General features: G+C 36.5%; 1 protein-coding gene across 4 annotated transcripts in view; it reads right to left on the bottom strand.

The window, feature by feature from the left end:
- Positions 1–1,835: 1,835 nt before the first annotated feature.
- Positions 1,836–26,254, bottom strand: part of BDP1 (BDP1 general transcription factor IIIB subunit) — a 95,620-nt gene continuing 71,201 nt past the window's right edge. For 3 of the 4 annotated variants that reach the window (XM_081233556.1, XM_081233557.1, XM_081233558.1), the window contains 7 exons: positions 25,279–25,333; positions 24,713–24,890; positions 23,756–23,960; positions 19,004–19,043; positions 17,270–17,534; positions 8,189–8,435; positions 1,836–4,554 (listed from right to left, as the gene is read on the bottom strand). In XM_081233556.1, the coding sequence (XP_081089682.1) occupies positions 4,423–4,554; positions 8,189–8,435; positions 17,270–17,534; positions 19,004–19,043; positions 23,756–23,960; positions 24,713–24,890; positions 25,279–25,333 (1,122 nt within the window). In that variant the 3' untranslated portion in view covers positions 1,836–4,422. Of the gene's footprint in view, positions 4,555–8,188; positions 8,436–17,269; positions 17,535–19,003; positions 19,044–23,755; positions 23,961–24,712; positions 24,891–25,278; positions 25,334–26,254 lie in introns of those variants that run through there. The other variant, XM_081233559.1, reaches the window with a different exon arrangement.

Here is a 26,254-nt window from a genome sequence, read left to right as displayed (position 1 = left end):
AAGGGCTTAAAGGAACTTTCTGGGATGATGGAAATGTTGTCTATTTGTCTTGTGGGATGGTACATAGGTGTATACATTGTCAGTAATCAAACTGAAAGCTTAAGATCTGTGTACTTTATTAAATGTAAATTATGCCTTAAAAAGGTTCATTGCAGAAAACTGTGTTGATTCAAAATTATGAACTAAGTCAAAGGATGATTCACATTCTGTGACTTTGATTCTGCACATTTGTTAATCAGAAGCATCAAGATTCTTAGCCTTCTCTCTACGGCTTTTGTGACAAACAAAGTTACTTCTAAAAAGGAATTGACACTTGATTTTTCTCCAACAGAAGTAAAAGTTGAGAAAATCTCCCCCCGCAAAAAAAGGGGCAAACAAAAAAATGAGGAGAGAAGGGGGTGGAGAAATGGAAAATAGCAGAGAAAAGATAACTTAGGGAACAAGTAAAGGAGATTAAAAAATCTGATTAATAGGAATTCCAGATATAAGAACAGTGAAAGTGAAAGAGAGAAATTATCAAAGGAATAATGCAAGAACATTTCCCAGAAGGGAAGGAAATGAGTTTCCATGTTTAAAAAGGCCCATGACATGCCCAGCAGCATGAATGTAGGGGCAGGAAAGGGTGGGTGCACATTACTGAGCAGAATACCAGGGTCAAAGAATGTGTAAATAGGCCACATTTGAAGGACAGAGAATCAGAATGGCAAAAGATTTTTAAACACTGAAAACCAGAATACAACCAGAGCATGACTTTGAAATGAAGTGGAAATTGTTTTCAAATTATTCAAGAATTCTATTCAGAGCCCAACTAACTGAGAGAGTAGAATAAAGAACTCTCAGACACGTGAAGTCTCAAGTTATGTTATCATCCATGCACCCTTTTGCAGTAAACAAGTGGAAGATGTGCTTCTCCTCAAGAAAGACAACGACACTGGCTCCAGAATAGGGAATCCAAACCAGAAAAGATGGGTAGGGAATTCAGAGAAGTCCCAGCATGGCAGCTGCACTGCACATGGAGACCTGATTAAAGTCCAGATTAAAGCAGGAAGGAAAGAGCTCCATAAAGTTTTCCAGGAAAAAAGAGAAGGAAACAGTTTATCTGACAGCTTGACCATGTGAAAAGTATCAACAGAGCATTTATAACTAAGTATAAACAGACTTGCCAGAGGATGTTGAAAGTTAAGCCACAGGTTCAAAAACAAACCCAAAGCAAATGAAAAAGTGAAACAATTCTTAACTCCAAGAAAAACAGAAAGTTGTACCAGAAAGGAAATGTCATTAGTTCATTAGGTGGTACAACAGTGAAAAATTACAATTAAAATAGTACAAATACTGAATATGGATTAACCCCCAATTGTGATTAACATTGGGAGAAAGCAGGAAAAGAGTGAGGAGAATTGTAAGAAAGTAAAATCCTTATATACCATAATAAAAGGTCAACTGACCATATAAAAAGTCCAGGTTTATAGTATATCCATAACTAAAGTTTCCCATTTGTTTTTCTCTACAGAGAAAAAAAAGTGGGAAGAAAAAAAAGAGTAAAAGAGATTCAGTTCTTTTAGCCAAAAATTCATTGCATAGGAGCAAATAAATAAAAAAGTAAGCAACTCTTCTTATGTCCCAAATGTGGGAGAAAGTCTATTTTTATTCTTGCAAAGTCAAAATAATATCCTTCAGAGCATGCACATAAGAAAAATATTAATTCTCCCAAATATACTATACTCTCATGGAAGGAGGGAAGGAAGGAAGGGTAAGCTGTACTTACAAAACTATTTTTTGCTCACTAACACATTAATATCTTTATTAAGTCATTTAAAAAAAGGACACAACAGAAATAATATAAAATAACTTTTATTTACATAATTTACATCTATAGAACATAACTGCTTTCTTTAGAACAAGAAAATTTACAATGACAGATATTGCTTTTTGTCAAAGACTTCTTCAAGCAAGATAGTATACATGGTCACTTCTATTTCAAAAAACATGGTGGTAAACAGTGGATATTCATATTTTTATGTGCCTCAATCATTTACCAACAATTAGGCTTTGAAGCCATCATGTTGATCACTTGCTAAGACGTAAGTGTTCAGGAGGAAAAGTCAAGAAAAAAATAAAGACCTTTAATCATATCTCTTTTAAGATTTATAAAATACAAATTCTTCACAACATCATCTTTACATGAGTCAGATTAAACACAGGTGTGAACAAGTCTTTCCACCTTGTAAGGTAAATACACTGATTAAGTTTCTTTTTCCAAGAGTAGTTTTAAGGATATAATAGTAGGATAATTCAGTTGTCTGACTTGATTCTCTAGCCCAAAGATAAAATTATCCTTCATACAGTAAGAAGTTACATCTTCCATAAAATTAACTCATTGTAGATGAACAAGAGACAGATGTTAACAAAGTTAAAAAGTAACATTAAACAAGGGATAAAATAACAGTTTAGCTATGACAACATAACACCCAAATTAACATGAACTAAATGAAAGAAGCCTTTTCAGAATATGAGATTTTTAAAATTTATAAAAACAGGGCATTAAAATAGCTATGTGATATGCTACCATGATTTCTGTGACATATTAATCCCATGAAATAAATAAATGCATATCTATAGAAAATTTCCTTATAGATCCTCCTTTATGACAAAAAAGTTTAAACTGCAAATTTCACTATAAGGCAATGAATAAGAAATGCTCTAATATCAATTGTTTTCATAAATTAGGATTACTGTTATACTTGCCAAGCCAAATCCAATTTTACTAATGAACTTGAAAACTGGCCACCATTTTTTTCAAATTACAAACATAATTAGACATTAAAATATCTTCCCAACTGAAATACTGATTTCATAATGCAATCAAGGGTTTAAGTGTTAGGCACAACTCATAATTCCAGTGACAAATATCTCATAGGTAATGACATCAGCACCTTAAGGTAAGAAAACTACTGTCTAATGTATGGGTCAGACTAAAAACCCAACCCATCCATGTCCATCATTTAAGTATTGCCTGTAGCTGTTTTCATACTGAAATGGCAGAGTTGAGTAGTTACCACAGAGGGCATCTGGCCCACAAACTCGAAAGTATTTTCCAGAAAATGTTTCTGACTCCTGATCTAATGTATTATCAACCCAGAAGCCTTTTCAAATAAAAGAATAAATCTGTTCTTTCAGAAGTTTAATTTGAACCACCAAAGATTTGCTTGGGTGGGTAACAGAATTACCTATGTAAATCACAAAATCTCAAAATTAAAATCAACCCTTAAATTCATATTGATGATAATCACTGACTTAATAAAGTCTTATTACCTTATTTTCTATTTTTAACATCACAATTATGTTCTGTGCATAAAGGTCTAAGTACTTAGTTCCTCATGGAGAATTTAATGGGGGAAAAAAAACTACCAAGAAATTGTTTTTTAAAAAAGGAATGTGTGTATGTGAGTATATGTGTGTGTAATGGAGACAGAGTTTTGTATGGAAATTTACCTCATAAATAAAGTTAAGGGTTTTTTTCCCCATACAAATCCTGAGATTATGCAAGAAATAAGAAAAAAAAATTCACAGTACAAAGTCAATATACTAAACTACGAGAAAAAAATTATTCAAAACGTATATACTATCGAAACAATTTAGTTTCATCACTTTAAATACCTTTAAAATTAAAGAGGGAAAGGAGACAAACATAAATTTGTTAATGATTTCTTTACCCATAATCTCAGGGGTAAAAATAATTAAAACTGAATATTCTTTTAAATAAAAAATTTAAAAATAAATAAGCTTTTTGATGTTTTATCTTTATAAATAGTAAGCTTAAATACTAGTTCTTCAATTAGGACTAATGTTACATCAACATGAATTAGAAAAATACACATTTTTCAGTCAAACAGCTGATAATAGAAAAGTTTTTAACATTTACCATACTAAAGTGGAGTTTCACAATTTCCTTTCACACACTTAGAGGCAACTGAAAAGGCCTTCACCATCCAAAAAAACAAAAAATAAAACCAAAAAACCCTAAACAGACAGAAAAAAACCTTCACAAAAGGTTTGCTAAATGTTAACTACAATCCATCTCCAAATACGTCGGCACTGTGATTTATACAGAGACATTTATCCACAACATTCCAAGATGTCCATGTGTATTCAACACAGGAAGAGTCAAAATGTAAACAAGAGCTGTTATTTCTGTGTGAGAAAGCAGTCTTAATTGCTTGGTATTTCCAAAATGCTGAATCAATCAGAATGAAAGGAACCTCAGCAATGTTTTTCACTGATTATAAAAGCTTCAAATCAAGCCTATTAAATATTCAAAATCAACCTAAAGAAAAATTGTCAGTGAGGCTTTTTGCTAGATACTGCTTTGTTGATATAACTGACTGTGGAAATCCTAGCCTTAGGGAAAAAAAAAGAAGACTTTTATTCTGTTTCATCCACTTCAATAAAGATATCACTAAAGAAATATTCAGAGACTGTTATTGGCTCCTCTTCTGGTAGCCGGTTTTGGACATCTTTACATTCTCCTTTCGGTAAGGGATGATTACAAGAAACCTAAAAAGATAATAAAAATAAGTATGCAGTATAACATTTATATATTGATAGTGGTATTCTACATCGATATCTGTTTGAAAAGCAATATAGTAATAAATATTAAGAGCTTTAAATATGTTTATACTCACTGACCCAATAATTTCATTTCTATGCTGTTATATTAAGGAAATAATCCTAAACATAGTAAGAGATAACCTTTGTAGCATTCGTTATAATAATAAAATTAAAATCAACAAACATACAACACAAAACATGATTAGGTTGACTGTAGTGTACACATGATTACTTCACCCTAATTTCTGTGAAAAAAAATAAATACTGAAAAACATAACATTATTAAATCGATAATGAAAACATCTTAATGACCAGAATAGAAGGACCCATGAAACAGAACAGTACATAAGGAAATATCAGAAATTAAAGCAATCCTATCAAAAATTAGCATACTGGGCTTCCTTGGTGGCACAGTGGTTGAGAGTCCACCTGCCAATGCAGGGGACACGGGTTCATGCCCTGGTCCGGGAGGATCCCACATGCCATGGAGTGGCTGGGCCCGTGAGCCATGGCCGCTGAGCCTGCACGTCCGGAGCCTATGCTCCGCAACGGGAGAGGCCACAACAGTGAGAGGCCCGCATACCGCAAAAAAAAAAAAAAAAATAGCAGACTTATAAATCTAGAAAAAAGGAAGACAGCATGGTATTGGCAAAGGAACAGACATACATATCAATGAAATAGAAGACTAGAAATATCCCTAACACATATGGATGGAAATTTAGTATCTGATAAAAGTGATATTTCCAAAAAAATTTGAGAAAAGTTGGATGATCCAATAAATAATGTTGGACAACTGTATAACTATCTCACAAAAAGGAAAAAGACCTATACTTCACCAATATATAATAAATTCTAGATGAATCAATAAACTTAAATGTAAAAACATTAAAAAAATCTACTATAAAATACCATGGGAAAATGTTTTTATAATCCTAGAGTTGGGGAGAGAGAGTGTGAAGCAATGACATGAAAGCCAGAAGCCATAAAAGATTGATAAATTCACATATGTAAAAACAAAAAATGTCTGCATGGCACAAACCACCATACACAAAATCAAAAGATAAATGCCATAGAGGGAAAAAAATAAACAACCTGTATCACAGACATATGTGTTCATTAAGTCTATGAAGAATGTCAAAAATGAACAACATTGATAATACGCTAATGTAAGGAAAAAGGCCCTCTCATATACTGCTGATAAGAACAGAAACTTATATAATCCCTATGCAGGGCAATCAGGCAGTGTCTGGCAAAAGAATAATCATTCCTTTAGACCAGCAATTCTATTTCCAGGAATTTAACCTATAAATGTGAAAAATCGTCCATTTATAAGTTAGCTGTTACCACATTGTTTGAAATAGCAAATAAGTAGGAATAACCTAAATGCTTACCAGTGTGAGGCTAGTATCACTCTATGGTACATCCAAACAATGGAATATTATGTAGTCATTAAAAATAATGAGGGCATTTAGTCTTGAAAATAGGAAAGTTTATATCCATGCAAAAAGCTGTGTACAAAAGTTCACAGCTTTATTCATAAAAGCAAGCACTAGATGTCCTTTGGTGGGTAAATGAATAAACAAAACTGGTACATCCATACTATGGAATACTATTCAGCAATAAAAAGAAACAAACTATTTGATACATAAAATAATCTGGATGACTCTCTAGGGAACTACCATTGAGTGAAAAGACACCAATCCCAAATATATGATTCCATTCATAGAACATTCTTGCAATGACGAATTTAATGGCAACCAGCTTGCCAGAAGATAAAGAGAGAGTGGGGAGCAGGAGGGAAGTAGGTGTGTCTATAAAAGGGCAACACAAAGGATCTCTGTGGTGATGGAACTGTTCTGTATGTTGACTGTAGCAATGCAATATAGTGGTTGTGATATTATAGGAGAGTTTTGTAAGATGTTACCACTGGGGAAAACTGGGTAAAGGGTAGATGGGATCTCTCTGTATAGTTGTTTACAACTGCATGTGAATCTACAGTTATCTCAAAATAAGAAGTTAATAATTTAAATTTTTTAAAGAGAGCAAGAGAGAAGAGGAAGCCCTTTATCTACTGTTTGCAAGGTCTCCAAGACATACTATTAGGTGAAAAAACCAAAGCAGAGACTGATACGCTATTATTTATGAAAAAAAGAAGAAAAATGTTTATATTTGTGTATATTAAAATGTCTCTGGAAAAGTAAACCAAAATCTGATAATACCATATACCTGTGGAAAGGAGGAACTAGGAAGCTAAAGGACAGATGTGGGAAACTTTTTCCTATAAACTCTCTTTTGTAGGTTATGAATTTTAAGACATGTGGAATATATTGCTTACTCAAAAAAATGAAGTAGCAATTTGAGAACAACATTTAGTTTAAATTCTTCCCTCACACTACATACCAAAGTCAATAACCATGAACAGAGTTAAAGTTTTAAAATTTTATACCTCTGGAGAAAAACTTTTCATCATAAAAGCAATTTAACAAATTGCAAAGAAACAAGTAATGGATTTGACTAAACATTTAAAAGTTATGTATAACAAAAATTCCCCCAAATTTAAAAAAGTAAATAATTTTGGAAAAAATACTTGCAATAAAAGCTAAAAGGTACGTGGCTTATTTACATACATAAGGATCTCATACAAATTGGTAAGAAAACTACTAAGATCCCCAAACCTATAAATCAGCAGAAGATAGGAACAAAAAAGAAAAAAAGAAAAAAATCAGAAAATCTAGTAAATATATGGGAAAGAACACAACTCACTAATAACTGAAGAATTGCAAATTTTAAAAATGAAATGACATTTCCACCCCCCACCACCATTATATTAAATAAGAAAAACAAATGTATTTTGAAGAGTAGTATCTCAGGCTGGCAAGAATGTGATTAAACTGGCATTGTTACACTACCGGTAATTACAACTATTCTCCAAAGTAATTTGGCAATAATAATAGACTCATAAAGTCCTGGTCTCAGAACATAGTTGTAGGAAATAATTTAAAATATTTTTAAAACGTTAAAAATGTTCTTTACAAAAGGACTCCTTCCTTTGAGGCTCATGCTATCCAATAGATGGTCACCAGCCTTTTCTTTGTTGAGATCTGAAGTCACCCCAATATTCTTCCAAAGTCTTTGATACAAGTTCACAAAATTTTCTGCCCCAGTACTTGCTATCACAGCTTCAGACTGCACAGAAAGGAAACATGCAAATGAATTCTAATTTTACTGTTCCTTGAATTTTTGTAGGTGTCATGACATTTGTCCTAAAGGAAATACAATGCAAGCACTGCTTTGTTTTGCCTCCACAGGTCAGAAGGGTCTCTGCAGTAAAGGAATGGCAATTAAGTGTCCATTTATGATTAGTTCAATGGCTCTATATTAAACTAGCTGTAACTTTCTAATTCAACACCTTATCTTCTTCCAGTACAGTGGGGTAGGATAGGGAGGAGATGGAGTGGAGTTGCTCTGCAATAATTTCTGATATTCAGATGAAAATAACAATTGCCATGTTTTTCCAAGTTGAGTCTGATATCCAACCCATTCTATACAAATAAACAAACAAAGATTAGTTATCACATACCTGAGTTGCTGAACTATCAATATTTTTAGCTTGAGTATTAACAACAACACTTGGAGATGGAAGATCAGAGGACTCTTGAGTTTTTTTCTGGCTTGTATTGAGCGGATTAGATCTTTTCAGATTCTGTCTTGATACAGGTATAAGAGGTTTCAGGCGTTTCTTGCTATGAACCTGAGTAGGTTCATCAGACTCCAAACTATTCTTTGAACATATTAGAGACAAAAATCCCAGGGGTCTTCTGCCAGGTCTAGAAATGCAAATGTAAAGACATTCAAGAATATCCAGGAAGACACATTTTTTAAAATATTTATTCACTAAATTTTTCATAGGCAGGATATTGCAGCAAAGAAGCTGAAAGCAGGAATGTGCCAAATTCTGTAGGACATCTATATCTGTATAGTTAAACTTTTTTTTTTTTTTTTTGGCCATGCTGCCCAGCATGTGGGATCTTAGTTCCCCGACCAGGGATCAAACCCATGCCCCCTACATTGTAAGCACACAGTCTTAACCACTGGCCCACCAGGGAAGTCCCAGGAAGGCATATTCTTAATGCCAACTTCTTTCCATGAATGCTAAAATGGCACATATGATACCACAGGAGTGGTACACCTACTAAATACTGATACACTAAGTAGTGATATCACTCTGCCATGATGTATATTTGTGACAAAGGTCAAAGCTTACTCTAGAGCAGTACTTCTCAAGCCTGAAAGGCATACACATCACGTGGGGATCTTATCAAAATGAAGATTCTGACTGAGTTGGTGGGGAAGTGGGGCCTGAGTTCTGTATTTCTACTGAGTTCTCCAATGATGTCCCTGCTGCTGGTGCCAGGACCACACACTGAGTAGAAGGGCTCTAGAGCAGGAGTCAGCAAGCTATGATCCACAGGCCAAGTGAAGTCCACCACCTGATTCTATAAATAAGTTTACTGGAACACAGCATGCTCATCTATTTACATATATGGTTACATATTACATATGTGGTATATTATATATATACACACCACATATGTAATATGTAACCATATATGTAAAAAGATGTGATTAGAGCAACCAGGACTATCCGTTAGCCCAGCTGGGCCCGTGGCGCACTTGTGCAAAACGCGAACCAGAAGGGAAGGTTCTTCCCCCAGGCGTTTTGGCGTCCCAGTGCCAGGCAGAACTTCGGGAAACTGGAGCCTCCCTGTAGGGATGGAGAAAAGAGCGAGCTGCCCCAGGGTAAACATGGAGTAAACATGGAGAGTTGGATTTCATGAAGATTAGTGGCTTTGCAAGGGAAATCTCTCTGGGCAGCCTCGGAAGCAGCGGATTAAAGCTCCACGGTCCACTTGATGTGCCCTGCGTCTGTGGAGTGCATGAATGGACAGCGAATCATCCAAAATTGAGGAGGTGGACTTTGAGGACAAGATTTAAGACTTTTTCCCCTTTTCCTCTTTTTACAATGAATTATCCCAAATTAAGGAGGTGGACTTTGAGAGCACGATTTTCGATTTTCCCCCCTGCTCTCTTTTTGTGAATGTGTATGTGTATGCTTCTGTGTGAGATTTTCTCTGTATAGCTTTGCTTCCACCATATGTCCCAGGGTTCTATCTGTCCGTTTTTTTTTCAATAATTACTTTTTAATAACGCTACTATATTTTATACTTTATTCTATTTTACTTTACCTGCTCTTTCTTTTTTTCCTACCTTCCCTTCCTTCCTCCCTCCCTCCGCCCCTCCTTTCTCTCTTTCTTTCCTTCTTCCCTCCCTCCCTCCCTTCTTCCTTTTACTCTTTCTTTTTCTTTCCTTCCTCCCTCCCTCCGCCCCTCCTTTCTCTCTTTCTTTCCTTCCTCCCTCCCTCCCTCCCTTCTTCCTTTTACTCTTTCTTTTTCTTTCCTTCCTCCCTCCCTCCCTCCTTTCTTTCTTTCCGTCATTCCTCCCTCCCTCCCTCCTTTCTTTCTTTCTTTCTTTCTTCCTTCCTTCCTTTCCTTCTTCCTTTCTTTCTCTCTCTCTTTCTTCTACTAATTCTTTCTTTCTACTTTTTCTCCCTTTTATTCTGAGCCAGGTAGATGAAAGGCTCTTGGTGCTGCAGCCAGGAGTCAGTGCTGTGCCTCTGAAGTGGGAGAGCCAACTTCAGGACACGGGTCCACAAGAGACCTCCCAGCTCCACATAATATCAAGCGGCAAAAATCTCCCAGAGATCTCCATCTCAACACCAGCACCCAGATTTAGTCAACGACCAGCAAGCTACAGTGCTGGTCACCCTATGCCAAGCAACTAGCAAGACAGGAACACAACCCCACCCATTAGCAGAGAGGCTGCCTAAAAACATAATAAGGTCACAGGCACCCCAAAACACACCACCAGATGTGGACCTGTCCACCAGAATGACAAGATCGAGCCTCAACCACCAGAACACAGGCACTAGTCCCCCCCACCAGGAAGCCTACACAACCTACTGAAACAACCTTAGCCACTGGGGACAGACACCAAAAACAACGGGAACTACGAATCTGCAGCCTGCAAAAAGGAGACCCCAAACACAGTAACAGAAGCAAAATGAGAAGACAGAAAAACACACAGCAGGTGAAGGAGCAAGATCAAAACCTACCAGACCTAACAAATGAAGAGGTAATAGGCAGTCTACCTGAAAAAGAATTCAGAATAATGATAGTAAAGATCATCCAAGATTCTATTTCCAAGATCCAAAATCTTGGAAAGAGAATAGACAAAATGCAAGAAACAGTTAACAAGGAGCTAGAAGAACTAAAGATGAATCAAGCATCGATTAAAAACACAATAAATGAAATGAAAAATACTCTAGATGGGATCAACAGCAGAATAACTGAGGCAGAAGAACGGATAAGTGAGGTGGAAGATAAAATAGTGGAAATAACTGATGCAGAGCAAAATAAAGAAAAAAGAATGAAAAGAACAGAGGACAGTCTCAGAGACCTCTGGGACAACATTAAACGCACCAACATTCGAATTATAGGGGTTCCAGAAGAAGAAGAGAAAAAGAAAGGGACTGAGAAAATATTTGAAGAGATTATAGTTGAAAACTTCCCTAATATGGGAAAGGAAATAGTTAATCAAGTCCAGGAGGCACAGAGAGTCCCATACAGAATAAATCCAAGGAGAAATACCCAAGACACATATTAATCAAACTGTCAAAAATTAAACACAAAGGGGGCTTCCCTGGTGGCGCAGTGGTTGAGAGTCCGCCTGCTGATGCAGGGGACGCGGGTTCGTGCCCCGGTCCGGGAAGATCCCACATGCCGTGGAGCGGCTGGGCCCGTAAGCCGTGGCCGCTGGGCCTGCGCGTCCGGAGCCTGTGCTCTGCAACGTGAGAGGCCCGCGTAACGCAAAAAAAAAAAAAAAAAAAAAAAAATTAAACACAAAGAAATCATATTAAAAGCAGCAAGGGAAAAAAAACAAATAACACACAAGGGAATCCCCATCAGGTTAACAGCTGATCTCTCAGCAGAAACTCTACAAGCCAGAAGGGAGTGGCAGGACATAATTAAAGTGATGAAGGAGAAAAACCTGCAACCAAGATTACTCTACCCAGCAAGGATCTCATTCAGATTTGATGGAGAAATTAAAACGTTTACAGACAAGCAAAAGCTGAGAGAGTTCAGCACCACCAAACCAGCTTTACAACAAATGCTAAAGGAACTTTTCTCGGCAAGAAACACAACAGAAGGAATATAACTACAATAACGAACCCAAAGCAATTAAGGAAATGGGAATAGGAACATACATATCAATAATTACCTTAAATGTAAATGGATTAAATGCTCCCACCAAAAGACACAGATTGGCTGAATGGATACAAAAACAAGACCCATATATATGCTGTCTACAAGAGACCCACTTCAGACCTAGAGACACATACAGATTGAAAGTAAGGGGATGGAAAAAGATATTCCATGCAAATGGAAATCAAAAGAAAGCTGGAGTAGCAATTCTTATATCAGACAAAATAGACTTTAAAATAAAGACTATTTGAAGAGACAAAGAAGGACACTATATAATGATAAAGGGATCGATCCAAGAAGAAGATATAACAATTGTAAATATTTATGCACCCAACATAGGGGCACCTCAATACATAAGGCAAATACTAACAGCCATAAAAGGGGAAATCGACAGTAACACACTCATAGTAGGGGGCTTTAACACCCCACTTTCACCAGTGGACAGATCATCCAAAATGAAAATAAATAAGGAAACACAAGCTTTAAATGATACATTAAACAAGATGGACTTAATTGATATTTATAGGACATTCCATCCAAAAACAACAGAATACACATTTTTCTCAAGTGCTCATGGAACATTCTCCAGGATAGATCATATCTTGAGTCACAAATCAAGCCTTGGTAAATTTAAGAAAATTGAAATTGTATCAAGTATCTTTTCCGACCACAATGCTATGAGACTAGACATCAACTACAGGAAAAGATCTGTAAAAAATACAAACACATGGAGGCTAAACAATACACTACTCAATAACGAAGTGATCACTGAAGAAATCAAAGAGGAAATAAAAAAATACCTAGAAACAAATGACAATGGAGACACGACGACCCAAAACCTATGGGACACAGCAAACGCAGTTCTAAGGGGGAAGTTTATAGCAATACAATCCCACCTTAAGAAACAGGAAACATCTCGAGTAAACAACCTGACCCTGCACCTAAAGCAATTAGAGAAAGAAGAACAAAAAACCCCCAAAGTTAGCAGAAGGAAAGAAATCATAAAGATCAGATCAGAAATAAATGAAAAAGAAATGAAGGAAACGATAGCAAAGATCAACCAAACTAAAAGCTGGTTCTTTGAGAAGATAAACAAAATTGACAAACCATTAGCCAGACTCATCAAGAAAAAAAGGGAGAAGACTCAAATCAATAGAATTAGAAATGAAAAAGGAGAAGTAACAACTGACACTGCAGAAATACAAACGATCATGAGAGATTACTACAAGCAACTCTATGCCAATAAAATGGACAACCTGGAAGAAATGGACAAATTCTTAGAAATGCACAACCTGCCAAGACTGAATCAGGAAGAAATAGAAAATATGAATAGACCAATCACAAGCACTGAAATTGAAACTGTGATTAAAAATCTTCCAACAAACAAAAGCCCAGGACCAGATGGCTTCACAGGCGAATTCTACCAAACATTTAGAGAAGAGCTAACACCTATCCTTCTCAAACTCTTCCAAAGTATAGCAGAGGGAGGAGCACTCCCAAACTCATTCTACGAGGCCACCATCACCTTGATACCAAAACCAGACAAGGATGTCACAAAGAAAGAAAACTACAGGCCAATATCACTGGTGAACATAGATGCAAAAATCCTCAACAAAATACTAGCAAACAGAATCCAACAGCACATTAAAAGGATCATACACCATGATCAAGTGGGGTTTATTCCAGGAATGCAAGGATTCTTCAATATACGCAAATCAATCAACGTGATACACCATATTAACAAATTGAAGGAGAAAAACCATATGATCATCTCAATAGATGCAGAGAAAGCTTTTGACAAAATTCAACACCCATTTATGATAAAAACCCTGCAGAAAGTAGGCATAGAGGGAACTTTCCTCAACATAATAAAGGCCATATATGACAAACCCACAGCCAACACTGTCCTCAATGGTGAAAAACTGAAACCATTTCCACTAAGATCAGGAACAAGACAAGGCTGCCCACTCTCACCACTCTTATTCAACATAGTTTTGGAAGTTTTAGCCACAGCAATCAGAGAAGAAAAGGAAATAAAAGGAATCCAAATTGGAAAAGAAGAAGTAAAGCTGTCGCTGTTTGCAGATGACATGATACTATACATAGAGAATCCTAAAGATGCTACCAGAAAACTAATAGAGCTAATCAATGAATTTGGTAAAGTAGCAGGATACAAAATTAATGCACAGAAATCTCTGGCATTCCTGTACACTAATGATGAAAAATCTGAAAATGAATTCAAGAAAACACTCCCATTTACCATTGCAACAAAAAGAATAAAATACCTAGGAATAAACCTACCTAAGGAGACAAAAGACCTGTATGCAGAAAATTATAAGACACTGATGAAAGAAATTAAAGATGATACAAATAGATGGAGATATATACCATGCTCCTGGATTGTAAGAATCAATATTGTGAAAATGACTCTACTACCCAAAGCAATCAACAGATTCAATGCAATCCCTATCAAACTACACTGGCATTTTTCACAGAACTAGAACAAAAAATTTCAAAATTTGTTTGGAAAAACAAAAGACCCCGAATAGCCAAAGCAATCTTGAGAACGAAAAATGAAGCTGGAGGAATCAGGCTCCCTGACTTCAGACTATACTACAAAGCTACAGTAATCAAGACAGTGTGGTACTGGCAGAAAAACAGAAAGATAGATCAATGGAACAGGATAGAAAGCCCAGAGATCAACCCACGCACATATGGTCAACTTATCTTTGATAAAGGAGGCAGGAATGTACAGTGGAGAAAGGACAGCTTCTTCAATAAGTGGTGCTGGGAAAACTGGACAGGGACATGTAAAAGTATGAGATTAGATCATTCCCTAACACCATACACAAAAATAAGCTCAAAATGGATTAAAGACCTAAATGTAAGGCCAAAAACTATCAAACTCTTAGAGGAAAACATAGGCAGAACACTCCATGACATAAATCACAGCAAGATCCTTTTGGACCCACCTCCTAGAGAAAGGGAAATAAAAACAAAGATAAACAAATGGGACCTAATGAAACTTCAAAGCTTTTGCACAGCAAAGGAAACCATAAACAAGACCAAAAGACAACCCTCAGAATGGGAGAAAATATTTGCAAATGAAGCAACTGACAAAGGATTAATCTCCAAAATTTATAAACAGCTCATGCAGCTCAATAGCAAAAAAACAAACAATCCAATCCAAAAATGGGCAGAAGACTTAAATAGGCATTTCTCCAAAGAAGATATACAGACTGCCAACAAACACATGAAAGAATGCTCAACATCATTAATCATTAGAGAAATGCAAATCAAAACTACAATGAGATATCATCTCACACCAGTCAGAATGGCCATCATCAAGAAATCTAGAAACAATAAATGCTGGAGAGGGTGTGGAGAAAAGGGAACACTCTTGCACTGCTGGTGGGAATGTGAATTGGTACAGCCACTATGGAGAACAGTATGGAGGTTCCTTAAAAAACTAAAAATAGAACTACCATATGACCCAGCAATCCCACTACTAGGCATATACCCTGAGAAAACCATAATTCAAAAAGAGTCATGGGGCTTCCCTGGTGGCGCAGTGGTTGAGAGTCCACCTGCCGATGCAGGGGACGTGGGTTCGTGCCCTGTTCCGGGAGGATCCCACATGCCGCGGAGCAGCTGGACCTGTGAGGCTGGGCCCGTGAGCCATGGTCGTTAAGCCTGCGCGTCCGGAGCCTGTGCTCCGCAACGGGAGAGGCCACAACAGTGAGAGGCCCGCGTATCGCCAAAAAAAAAAAAAAAAAAAAAAAAGAGTCATGTACCAAAATGTTCATAGCAGCTCTATTCACAATAGCCCGGAGCTGGAAACAACCTAAGTGTCCATCATCGGATGAATGGATAAAGAAGATGTGGCACATATATACAATGGAATATTACTCAGCCATAAAAAGAAACGAAACTGAGCTATTTGTAATGAGGTGGATAGACCTAGAGTCTGTCATACAGAGTGAAGTAAGTCAGAAAGAGAAAGACAAATACCGTATGCTAACACATATATATGGAATTTTTAAAAAAATGTCATGAAGAACCTAGGGGTAAAACAGGAATAAAGACACAGACCTACTTGAGAATGGACTTGAGGATATGGGGAGGGGGAAGGGTAAGCTGTGACAAAGCAAGAGAGAGGCATGGACATATATACACTACTAAACGTAAGGTAGATAGATAGTGGGAAGCAGCCGCAGAGCACAGGGAGATCAGCTCGGTGCTTTGTGACCGCTTGGAGGGGTGGGATGGGGAAGGGGGGAGGCAGGGAGATGCATGAGGGAAGGGATGTGGGAACAGATGTATATGTATGACTGATTCACTTTGTTATAAAGCAGAAACTAATAAAAATTAATTAATTAATTTAAAAAAAAGATGTGATTACATACCTGTTGAATAGCTGAGTAGTTGCAACAGAGATATAAGGCCCACAAAGCCTAAAATATATACTGCATGATCTTTTACCCCCAAAATTTGCTGACCCTTGTTCTAGAGTACTGCTTCTCAACTGTTTTAACCCAAACCCCCATGATGCTACCCTCGTTCTATTTTCAGCACATCTCTACGCCAAAAAAGGTGTAGTTTATATAACAAAAACACAGGTTCGTTAAATATGCCTTTTCAAGTTATACATGTCCTTTCCCCCACTTTCCTTTAGTGGAGACTAGTACATGTCCTCCCTCTCTAACTCACCAACTCCACGTTAATGATTTGAATGCTGCCAACAAGCCAATAGTTATCCATAACCCAGAAGACTCACTTCTAGAGTATGAGGAAATAATGTGGGAGAGGCTGGCTTTGGGCTTAAATTCCACACTTAGTGTTATAGGGAGAAAGCCAGGGTGTACCTCTTTGGTATGCCACAAGAGAGAAAAACGCACACAGTATTTGGGACTTCGATAAAACCACCTCCAGAGCTACTTCTGATGTTAGCCCTATGTCTCAGACCATCTACATCTGCACTGGCAGCTACTGTATGGTAGAATAAATAATTATTAAAATAATAACCATGAACAATCTGGAAAAGAAAGTGTGCAATACTAACTTCTAAAGATTTTCTATCTAAAATCAAAGTTTCAGCACTTGAAGTTAAGCTCTAGTCATATGCAGTGTCCTCCGAAAGTGTCTGACCTTACTGTATTTCCTTTGGTGACACCCCTTCCCTTTAGATTTCTGACAGAGGGGTGTGATTACAAAACACCATCCTTAGTACTGGACTCAGTCGTTATACATGTTACACCTATTCCATATAGGTTATATTTATCCACTGAGAGAGAAAAATGGAGAGAGAGAAACATTTATTAAAGATTTTCTCATGATACCTGGATAGTGGGGTTTTTGAAGATGATGTGATGCTATCCATTTGTTCAGACTTAGAAGCAGCACAAGTTCTTTTTTCCTTATCAGACACCCCTATCTCATCCTGAGGTAACTGAGATGTATTCTTTTCTTGTGTATCTGTTATTTTATCAAGAGGTTTAGATCTGATACTCTGAAAAGTTGGTTCAAGTTGCTCTTTCTGAGGTTCTGGAATTGTATGTGTGTTTCCTGAGGTAGGGAAGATGCCTTGTCCCTTGTAAGACTCTCCTTCAAAAAAGAAAATAAATGGTAAGCACACATATTGAAATTAATACATCCAATTAAATTGCAATATTTGAAGAAGAAAACCCATGATATTCTATCATGAACCTACCCTAATAAGAGTAAGCTAAACTAAAAATTAGTGGACTATTAGGAATATTATAATGGGTAAAAGCTATGGTAACAGCTTCTACCTTCAGATGTAAAATGGTCGTATCAATATATTTTGACTTAGAAAAGCTTTCTCCATAAATATTTCTTGAACTTGAAAATGAAAAAGTGATCACTTTCTAATTAAGGGTAAAGCTAAGGTCAGAATGGCCATCATCACAAAATCTACAGTCAATAAATGCTGGAGAGGGTGTGGAGAAAAGGGAACCCTCCTACACTGTTGGTGGGAATATAAATTGGCACAGCCACTATGGAGAACAGTATGGAGTTTCCTTAAAAAAAACTAAAAATAAAGCTACCATATGATCCAGCAATACCACTCCTGGGCACATAACTGGAGAAAACAATAATTCGAAAAGATACATGTACCCCAATGTTCATTGCAGCACTATTTACAGTAGCCGTGACAAGGAAGCAACCTCAATATCCATCAACGGAGGAATGGATAAAGAAGATGTGGTACATATATACAATGAAATATTACTCAGCCATAAGAAAGAACGAAAAATGCCATTTGCAGCAACATGGATGGACCTAGAGATTGTCATACTGAGTGAAGTTAAGTCAGACAGAGAAAGACAAATATCACATGATATCGCTTATATGTGGAATCTAAAAAAATGGTACAAATGAACCTATTTACAAAACAGAAACAGAGTCACAGATATAGAAAAAAAAACTTATGGTTACCAAGGGGGGAAGGGCGGGGGGTAGGGAGAGGGATAAATTGGGAGATTGGGATTGACATATACACACTACTATATATAAAACAGATGACTAATAAGAACCTACTGCATAGCACAGGGAGCTCTACTCAATACTCTGTAATGACCTATATGGGAATAAAATCTTAAAAAGAGTGGAGTTATACATATACATATGTATCAGTTATACATATATATAACTGATTCACTTTGCCATACAGCAGAAACTAACACAACATTGTAAATCAACTATACTCCAATAAAAATTAATTAAAAACAAAAAAGGATAAAGCTAAGGACCTATAAAAACTCCTTAATACCCAGCTTTCTAATTACTTAAATGTAGTTGTTGAGCTTTTACAGGAAATCCTGGAGCCATATGATTTTCTATTAAATACAGGATGAAAGTAGCTTTTAATGGCCACCAAAAGTGCCAAATCTAAGATCTCAGAAGGGAAGAAAAACTTCTAATAATAAAGACGTGATTCTTAGAGAAAAATGAGCAAGACTCTGCTTCAATCCCAAATTTAAACAAGATATATCAAAAATAATCAGGGGTACTTAGCAAAATGCAATCACATTAAAATTTATTTTACTCACCTGTTTTCTCCAAAACATTTATTAATTCCTTTGAACACACCTGTTTTAAGAAAATTTACAAAAAAAATTAGAAATCTATTTGTCAAATAAAATTAATTTTATTTCCTTCCTTCTTTCTTAATTTTATTTCCTTCTTTCTTTCTTAAGTAAAGAAAACCTGTATTTCCCAGAAAGCTAGGGTCAGACATGTTTTGTGGGAATTCTACCAAACATTTATAAAAAAGACACTGCAACTATTATTTAAATTATTCCACAGCATAGCAGAAGAGGGAAAGCTTCCAAATGCCTTTTATAAATCAAGCATAATACTGATACCAACTAACCAGTCTCAAATCAGTGCAAAACTATCAAATGAAATATGACAAGCATAATTTAGCAGCACATCAAAAGACTAAAACATCACGATCAAACAGTTTGTTTGGGAATTCCCTGGCAGTCCAGTGGTTAGGACTCCACGCTTTCACTGTTGAGGGCGTGGGTTCAATCCCTGGTCAGGGAACTAAGATCCCACAAGCTTGGAGGCACAGCCAAAAAAAAAAAGTTTGTTTCAGGAATACAAAGATGATTTAATATTATAAAACATATTAATAAAAATTAACAGATCTGAGGAGAAAAATAATATCATCTCTCTATTTTCAGGAAAAGTGTCCAATAATATCATTCTTAAAAAAACACATAAAATCGGACAGGCATTTTCTTAACAGCATAAAATACAACTATTGCAATCCAAAAGGCAGCATCCCACTTCATAAACACTGGAAGTATTCCCATCAAAGTCAGGAATAAGAAAAAGTTGTCCACTATCAGGACTATTTTCTGATTTTTTTAAAGTTATACTAGCCAATATAATTAGAAAAGAAAGAAATTAAAGGTGTAAAAAGTAGAAGAATTAAAATTATATTGGCAGATGATATTACTGTTTACTAAGAAAACTCAAGAGAACCAACTGAAAAATTACTATACACAATGAGGGTAATTCAGTAAAGCTCTCTAGATTAAAAAGAACTCAATGATAATAGCAACAAAAAAGATAAAATTCTTAGATATAATCCAACAAGAAATGTACCAGATTTATATGAAGAAGAACTTAAAATACCCCTGAGAGACAGACACAAAAGAAGTCTTAAACAATTGGAAAGACAGACTGTGTTTCTGGACAGGAAGATTCAACATCACATTTATGATGTCAATTTTCTCTATGTTCATCTGTCAACTTAGTATGATCCTAACACAAGTATCAATAGGTTTTTTTTTAAGCTCTGAATAAGCTAAATCTGAAATTAATATAAACTTTAAAACACATAAGCAGACTTCCCTGGTGGCACAGTGGTTAAGGATCCGCCTGCCAATGCAGGGGACACAGGTTCGAGTCCTGGTCCAGGAAGATCCCACATGCTGCTGAGCAACTAAGCCCATGCGCCACAACTACTGAGCCTGCGCTCTAGAGCCTGTGAGCCACAGTTACTGAAGCCTGTGCACCTAGAGCCCGTGCTCCGCAACAAGAGAAGCCACCGCAATGAGAAGCCTGTGCACTGCAATGAAGAGTAGCCCCCACTCGATGCAACTAGAGAAAGTCCACGTGCAGCAACAAAGACCTAACACAGCCAAGAAAAAAGAAAAAACATAAGCGACTAGGAAAAACTTGGAAAAAGAAGAAAATTGTATTGGGGGTTGGGGAGAGGGACAGACTATTCCTTTTTTTTTTAATTTATTTATTGTTGGCTGCGTTGGGTCTTCATTGCTGCGTGTGGGCTTTCTCTAGTTGTGGAGAGTGGGGGCTACTCTTGTTGCGGAGCATGGGCTCTAGGCACGAGGGCTTCAGTAGTTGTGGCTCGCGGGCTCTAGAACGCAGGCTCAGTAGTTGTGGCGCACAGGCTTAGTTGCTCCACGGCATGTGGGATCTTCCTGGACCAGGACTCGAACCCGTGTCCCCTGCATTGGGAGGCGGATTCTTAACCACTGCGCCACCAGGGAAGCCCCCAGACTATCCCTTTTTAAGATAGTAAAGCACTTAAAAGCTACAATAATTAAAACAGTGTGATACTGGCCCCAGAACAAATAGGTAAATCAATGAAGAAGAAAGGAAAGTTCAGGAATATGTCCAAATATGTATGGGAATTTAATATCTGACAAAAGTGGAATTTCATTTTATTAAAAAAAAAATACCCCTTTATTTTATTTTTTGGCCACACCGTGCAGCATGCAGGATCTTAGTTCCCTGACGCTCAGAGCCTTAACCACTGGACCGCCAGGGAAGTCCCCAAAAGTAGAATTTTAAATTAGCGGACAAAAGATGAATTATTCAAAAAATGGTGCTGGGACAAATGGATAGGCATCTGGGGAAAATTAAGTTGGTTCCACTGTTCTTAAAACCAAAATAAATTCTATACAAATCAATAATATTAATTAAAAGAATTTATATTAAATTCAAGGTAGAACTTCAATGTATAACATACTCCATAAGCTATACATAAAAAGACTAATAGGGACTTCCCTGGTGGCGCAGTGGTTAAGAATCCGCCTCCCAATGCAGGGGACACGGGTTCAAGCCCTGGTCCGGGAAGATCCCACATGCCGCGGAGCAACTAAGCCCGTGTGCCACAATTACTGAGCCGGTGTTCTAGAGCCCGCAAGCCACAACTACTGAGCCCACGTGCCACAACTGCTGAAGTCTGTGTGCCTAGAGCCCATGCTCCACGGCAGGAGAGGCCACAGCAGTGAGAGGCCCATGCACCACAAGGAGGAGTAGCCCCCACTCACTGCAACTAGAAAAAGCCCGCGTGCAGCAATGAAGACCCAATGCAGCCAAAAATAAATAAGTAAAAAAAAAAAAAAAAAAAAAAAAAGACTAATAAAAAAGAAATTTTTTTTTTTTGGCCATGCTGCACAGCTTGCGAGATCTTAGTTCCCCTATCAGGGATCGAACCCAGGTCCCAGCAGTGAGAGCACCCAAGTCCTAACCACTGGAATGCCAGGGAATTCCCCAAAAGACTGACATATCTGATTACAGAAAAATAAAAAGTATTTGCATGTCTATCTGAGTGCAGTGTATATACATTCTAGAATTTAAAATTATAACTTCGGCTATTTATAAGCAATTTTTTATCGTTAAAATGCTGAAAACAGTTTAGAAAATAAAAGCCACAAACAGGTCCAAGAGACACTATACATACTTTTCTTATATATTTAGTCACACCAATGTATATCTATCATTTTTTAAATGGCCTATTTTAAACTGGTGACCTAGTTTTGCATATAGTGATGTACTCTGATCTTTTTTCCATGTCATTAAATATACTTTTAAAATAAAATGAAACAGTGTCTGCATGGAATGCTGACAAAATGTTGAAATAGGATGACTGATACATAGGGATACATTATACTAGCCAGTCTACCTTTTTAAATGTTTGAAAACTTTCACATTAAAAAGTTTAGCAAAAAAGTCTGTATGAGAAAATCACAAAAAGTAGAGTTAAAAGACAACAATCTGAGAAAAAAAAATTTGCAACTCATATCACAGACATACAAAACAGAGAGTTCCTCCAAATCTACAAGACAAAGATCAACAAACCCAATTGAAAAATGAGTAAAGAGTATAGAGTCACGTCAAAGGAAAGGAAATACAACTGGTTCTTAAGCATGTGAAAAGATGTTCAACCTTACTCATAATAAGAGAAATTAAAAACTATTCCAGGATACCATTTTTTAACCTATCAGATATCGCAGAATACACCGCCTCTGTTGTCTACTATCATCTAAGGACTGTCCCTTCAACTGTCCCTTTGAGAATATAGATTCTAATTTTTCCATAGTGTTGTTCTATAGTGTAGTAACTTATGATGATTACCAGAAAGAAAAACAAGAGGGTGCTTAAGAAATATACAACACAGTGGCTGGTAACTGAATCTGCACTGTATTGTCAGGCGTCCCTGAGGTAGTGATGATTGAGCTAAAGAAGTCTGTGTTTTGCAAGGGAATGTTTCATAAATGAAGAGACAGCAAAAGAAAAGCCTGGGACATGAGGAGTACGGTGCATTTGAGAAACTGAAAGATGGTCAATATGGCTAGCAAGGCAGAGACCAGCACAAGATGAGATTAGACCCAGAAAACAGCCAAACAAAAACAGTGCCTTAGAGGTTCTGGTTTTATTCCTAAGGGCAACGGGAAGCTTTAAGCATTATGATAATGGTAGTGATGATATCACTATTACCATTTTACACAGTAGGGAACTCATTCAGAGAAGTGAAGAATCTTGCCTAAGATCCCACAGCTGTTAAGTGGTACAGCCAAGATCCACATTTGTATGATGCTTTCAGCTTAATTTTTAGCCAATGACACTGTGCTGGGAATGGGTTTTCTGATTAATATCCATCAATTTTCACCTAGAACTGGTTGAAAGTAAAAATCCAAAACTGGTTTTATCTGGATTATTTATGGTAAAAAGTATAGAGCTATCTTTTTTTTTTTGCGGTACGCGGGCCTCTCACTGTTGCGGCCTCTCCTGTTGTGGAGCACAGGCTCCAGATGCGCAGGCTCAGCGGCCATGGCTCACAGGCCCAGCCACTCCGCAGCATGTGGGATCTTCCCGGACCGGGGCACGAACCCGTGTCCCCTGCATTGGCAGGCAGACTCTCAACCACTGCGCCACCAGGGAAGTCCCTAGAGCTATCTTTATATAAAGAGTCTAAAGGAAAAAGAAAAATAGATCTGTTGCAATATGGCCATCTTACTTGCTTAATGATTCCATCTTACCTCAGAGGTATATTTTTGACAATCGTCTCTTAAAGTGAGTGAACTTTTTTTGGCAGGAGGAACATGGTCACTTTCATCAAGCCTACAATGAAATCTCTTCCTAGATACAAGATCCAAATTAGCAGGAGGCTCTTCGGAATCATCTCTTCCAGAATTAGATAAACACATGTCATCCTGACCAGCTGAAGTTACTGGAAAACTGATACTGCATAGAAAATACACACACATTAAATTAGTTATTTTATGAGGTTAAAGCCTGAGCTATTCCAATGAAAACTGCCAAAAAACTTCAAAGTAACTAATATATACATGGCCATGGCCACAAAAATGTTAGTTTTGAGCTCCATTCATACTTAAAAGCTCACAACTTAAGTTCCATAATATTGAATTAAATCTGAGGCATAAAAATAATGTTTTCTTTGTCAGTAAAGTTAAATTTTATTCTAAAATGTCTCTTCCTAATATAAAAGGCTTCAAATTCTCATGTTACTTGATAGACAATTAAGCATCTTAACCAATGACTATTAAAATACAACTTAAGAATTCTACAGCAAAGAATTAAAATGAATATCAAAAATATTTTAAAACGTAACCTTTGTACTATTTTTGCAACTTTCTGTGAATGTATATTTATTTCAGAATTTTAAAAATATATAAATGTATACAGAGTAACCTTTAACAGATGCTATTTTATGATTCAGATTGCTAAATTTTTTTAGCTTTCAAAATACTTAAAATACCAACAAAGTTTCATACAAAAGTATTATATTATACATTTAAATGGCATCTTTATCAGATATAAAATCAGTAATTTCTTCTCTAATTTACCACATAATTACTAAATAAGATCTCCATGACAATTACAAATAATGTTGGTGAATGGCTTGTTCAATCAATACTATTCAATTCATAAAGCACCCCTTCCCCGTAGCAAAAACAGTTTAGTTGATTCATTACCTCATGTCCCCCCTTTCTTCTGTATTCACTGATTTGACCAATATGGGGGCTGGCAGTAAAGGGTTTGGCATTAACTGCATAGTGGTATCAGCAAATTCTTCTACTCCATTGGTTGGGATTTCCACCAGAGTTAAAATGAATGCTTGTTCATCCTCATCTTCTTGATGTACATTAGCAACTAGATTCATTATCAAAGTTTAAAAGTTAGTAATGAAAAGCTGAACCATGAAATGACAGAAAATCATTAATTTATTTCACTTCTAAAAAGTCTCATGACCACTTATCCCAAAGAATAGAAAACTAAATTATACCCCTCAAGAAACAAATAAATAAAAATTTCGTAAAGGATAAAGATGATTCACTATGGAGAAGATTTATAATTCCTTTTTTTTTTAAGATTTATAATTCTGAATAACAAAACTTATATACAAAATACTTCAAGTTTTTTTTTTTTTAATTTAAGGCCATCATAGACCAACAAAAACTGCTTTGTTTTTCCATAGTCAAATGGGCAGTAAAAAACATACTATTAGGTTCTAAGACTCTACTGAAGCAGATTATCATACCTGTTAGGTCTTGAGGATTGTTTATATTCTCTTGTTGGACTTCTGGAATACTACACTGCCATAAAAAAATTAAAATGAAAGAGTGAGGTTGACCAAATCTCAGTTTTAAAAGTTTTCCTGACAATGTGATACTGTGATCAGTTATTGTTTCAAAACTCAACAACTTATCTAACCTATACAGAGAAATTTTCAAGTGTTTTGAAACTTTTAGTTGTACCAATAAATTTCTGATTCATTTAAATAAACACATATATATACACAAGGGAATTATGACTAAATTGTTAAATATGTATAGGCTATGAAATGATTTTTGAAGTAACAGAAAAGGGAGATCCAAACACTTCAACCTTCTCTTTATCCCCATCACAGCAGCCACTGTACCATTAGTAGGTGACATGTATATGGAAGCAAACTGGTCTCCTTGCCCCCAGCATGGCTCCCTCCAACCTGTTTTCCACAAAACTGTAAACATTGTTTTCTCTAAAATTCAATTCCAATTGTAATTCTCTACTGCTTAAGATCTTAAAACTTTCATTTTGCAACCAACAATGTCAGTAATTGACTCAGGCAAGAATCATCAATGCATACTAAATTACTTACTAAGTGGAAAAGATGCAATTATAATGGAGAAAACTGGTAGGTACCATTCTACCCAAGTGATCAGTCACCAACACCAATAATGGGACAAACCAACATTATGTGTCCCCTGATATGATGCAAAAGAAGAGCAAAACATCACCTATGTAGTACTCTTGCAAAAAAATGTTTAACCTGAATCTAATAATGAGGAAGCAGTAAAAGAAATCCAGATTACAGACTAACCTGGACTCTTCTAAAATGTCAAGTACACAAAAGAGGAAAAAGGGCGAGAGGACTACTCTAGATTAAAAAAGTAAGAAGAAATGACAGCTAAATGCACTGTAAGAGGTTTGACTGCAACTGTATATTACACATTATTATTAAATCAATGTTAGGT

Source organism: Mesoplodon bidens (genome assembly GCF_964165515.1).
Source record: "Mesoplodon bidens genome assembly, chromosome: 4".
NCBI classification, from domain to species: domain Eukaryota; kingdom Metazoa; phylum Chordata; class Mammalia; order Artiodactyla; family Ziphiidae; genus Mesoplodon; species Mesoplodon bidens.
The sequence above is the reverse complement of the archived record's forward strand: the minus strand, read 5'-3'. Positions and strand labels throughout refer to the sequence as shown.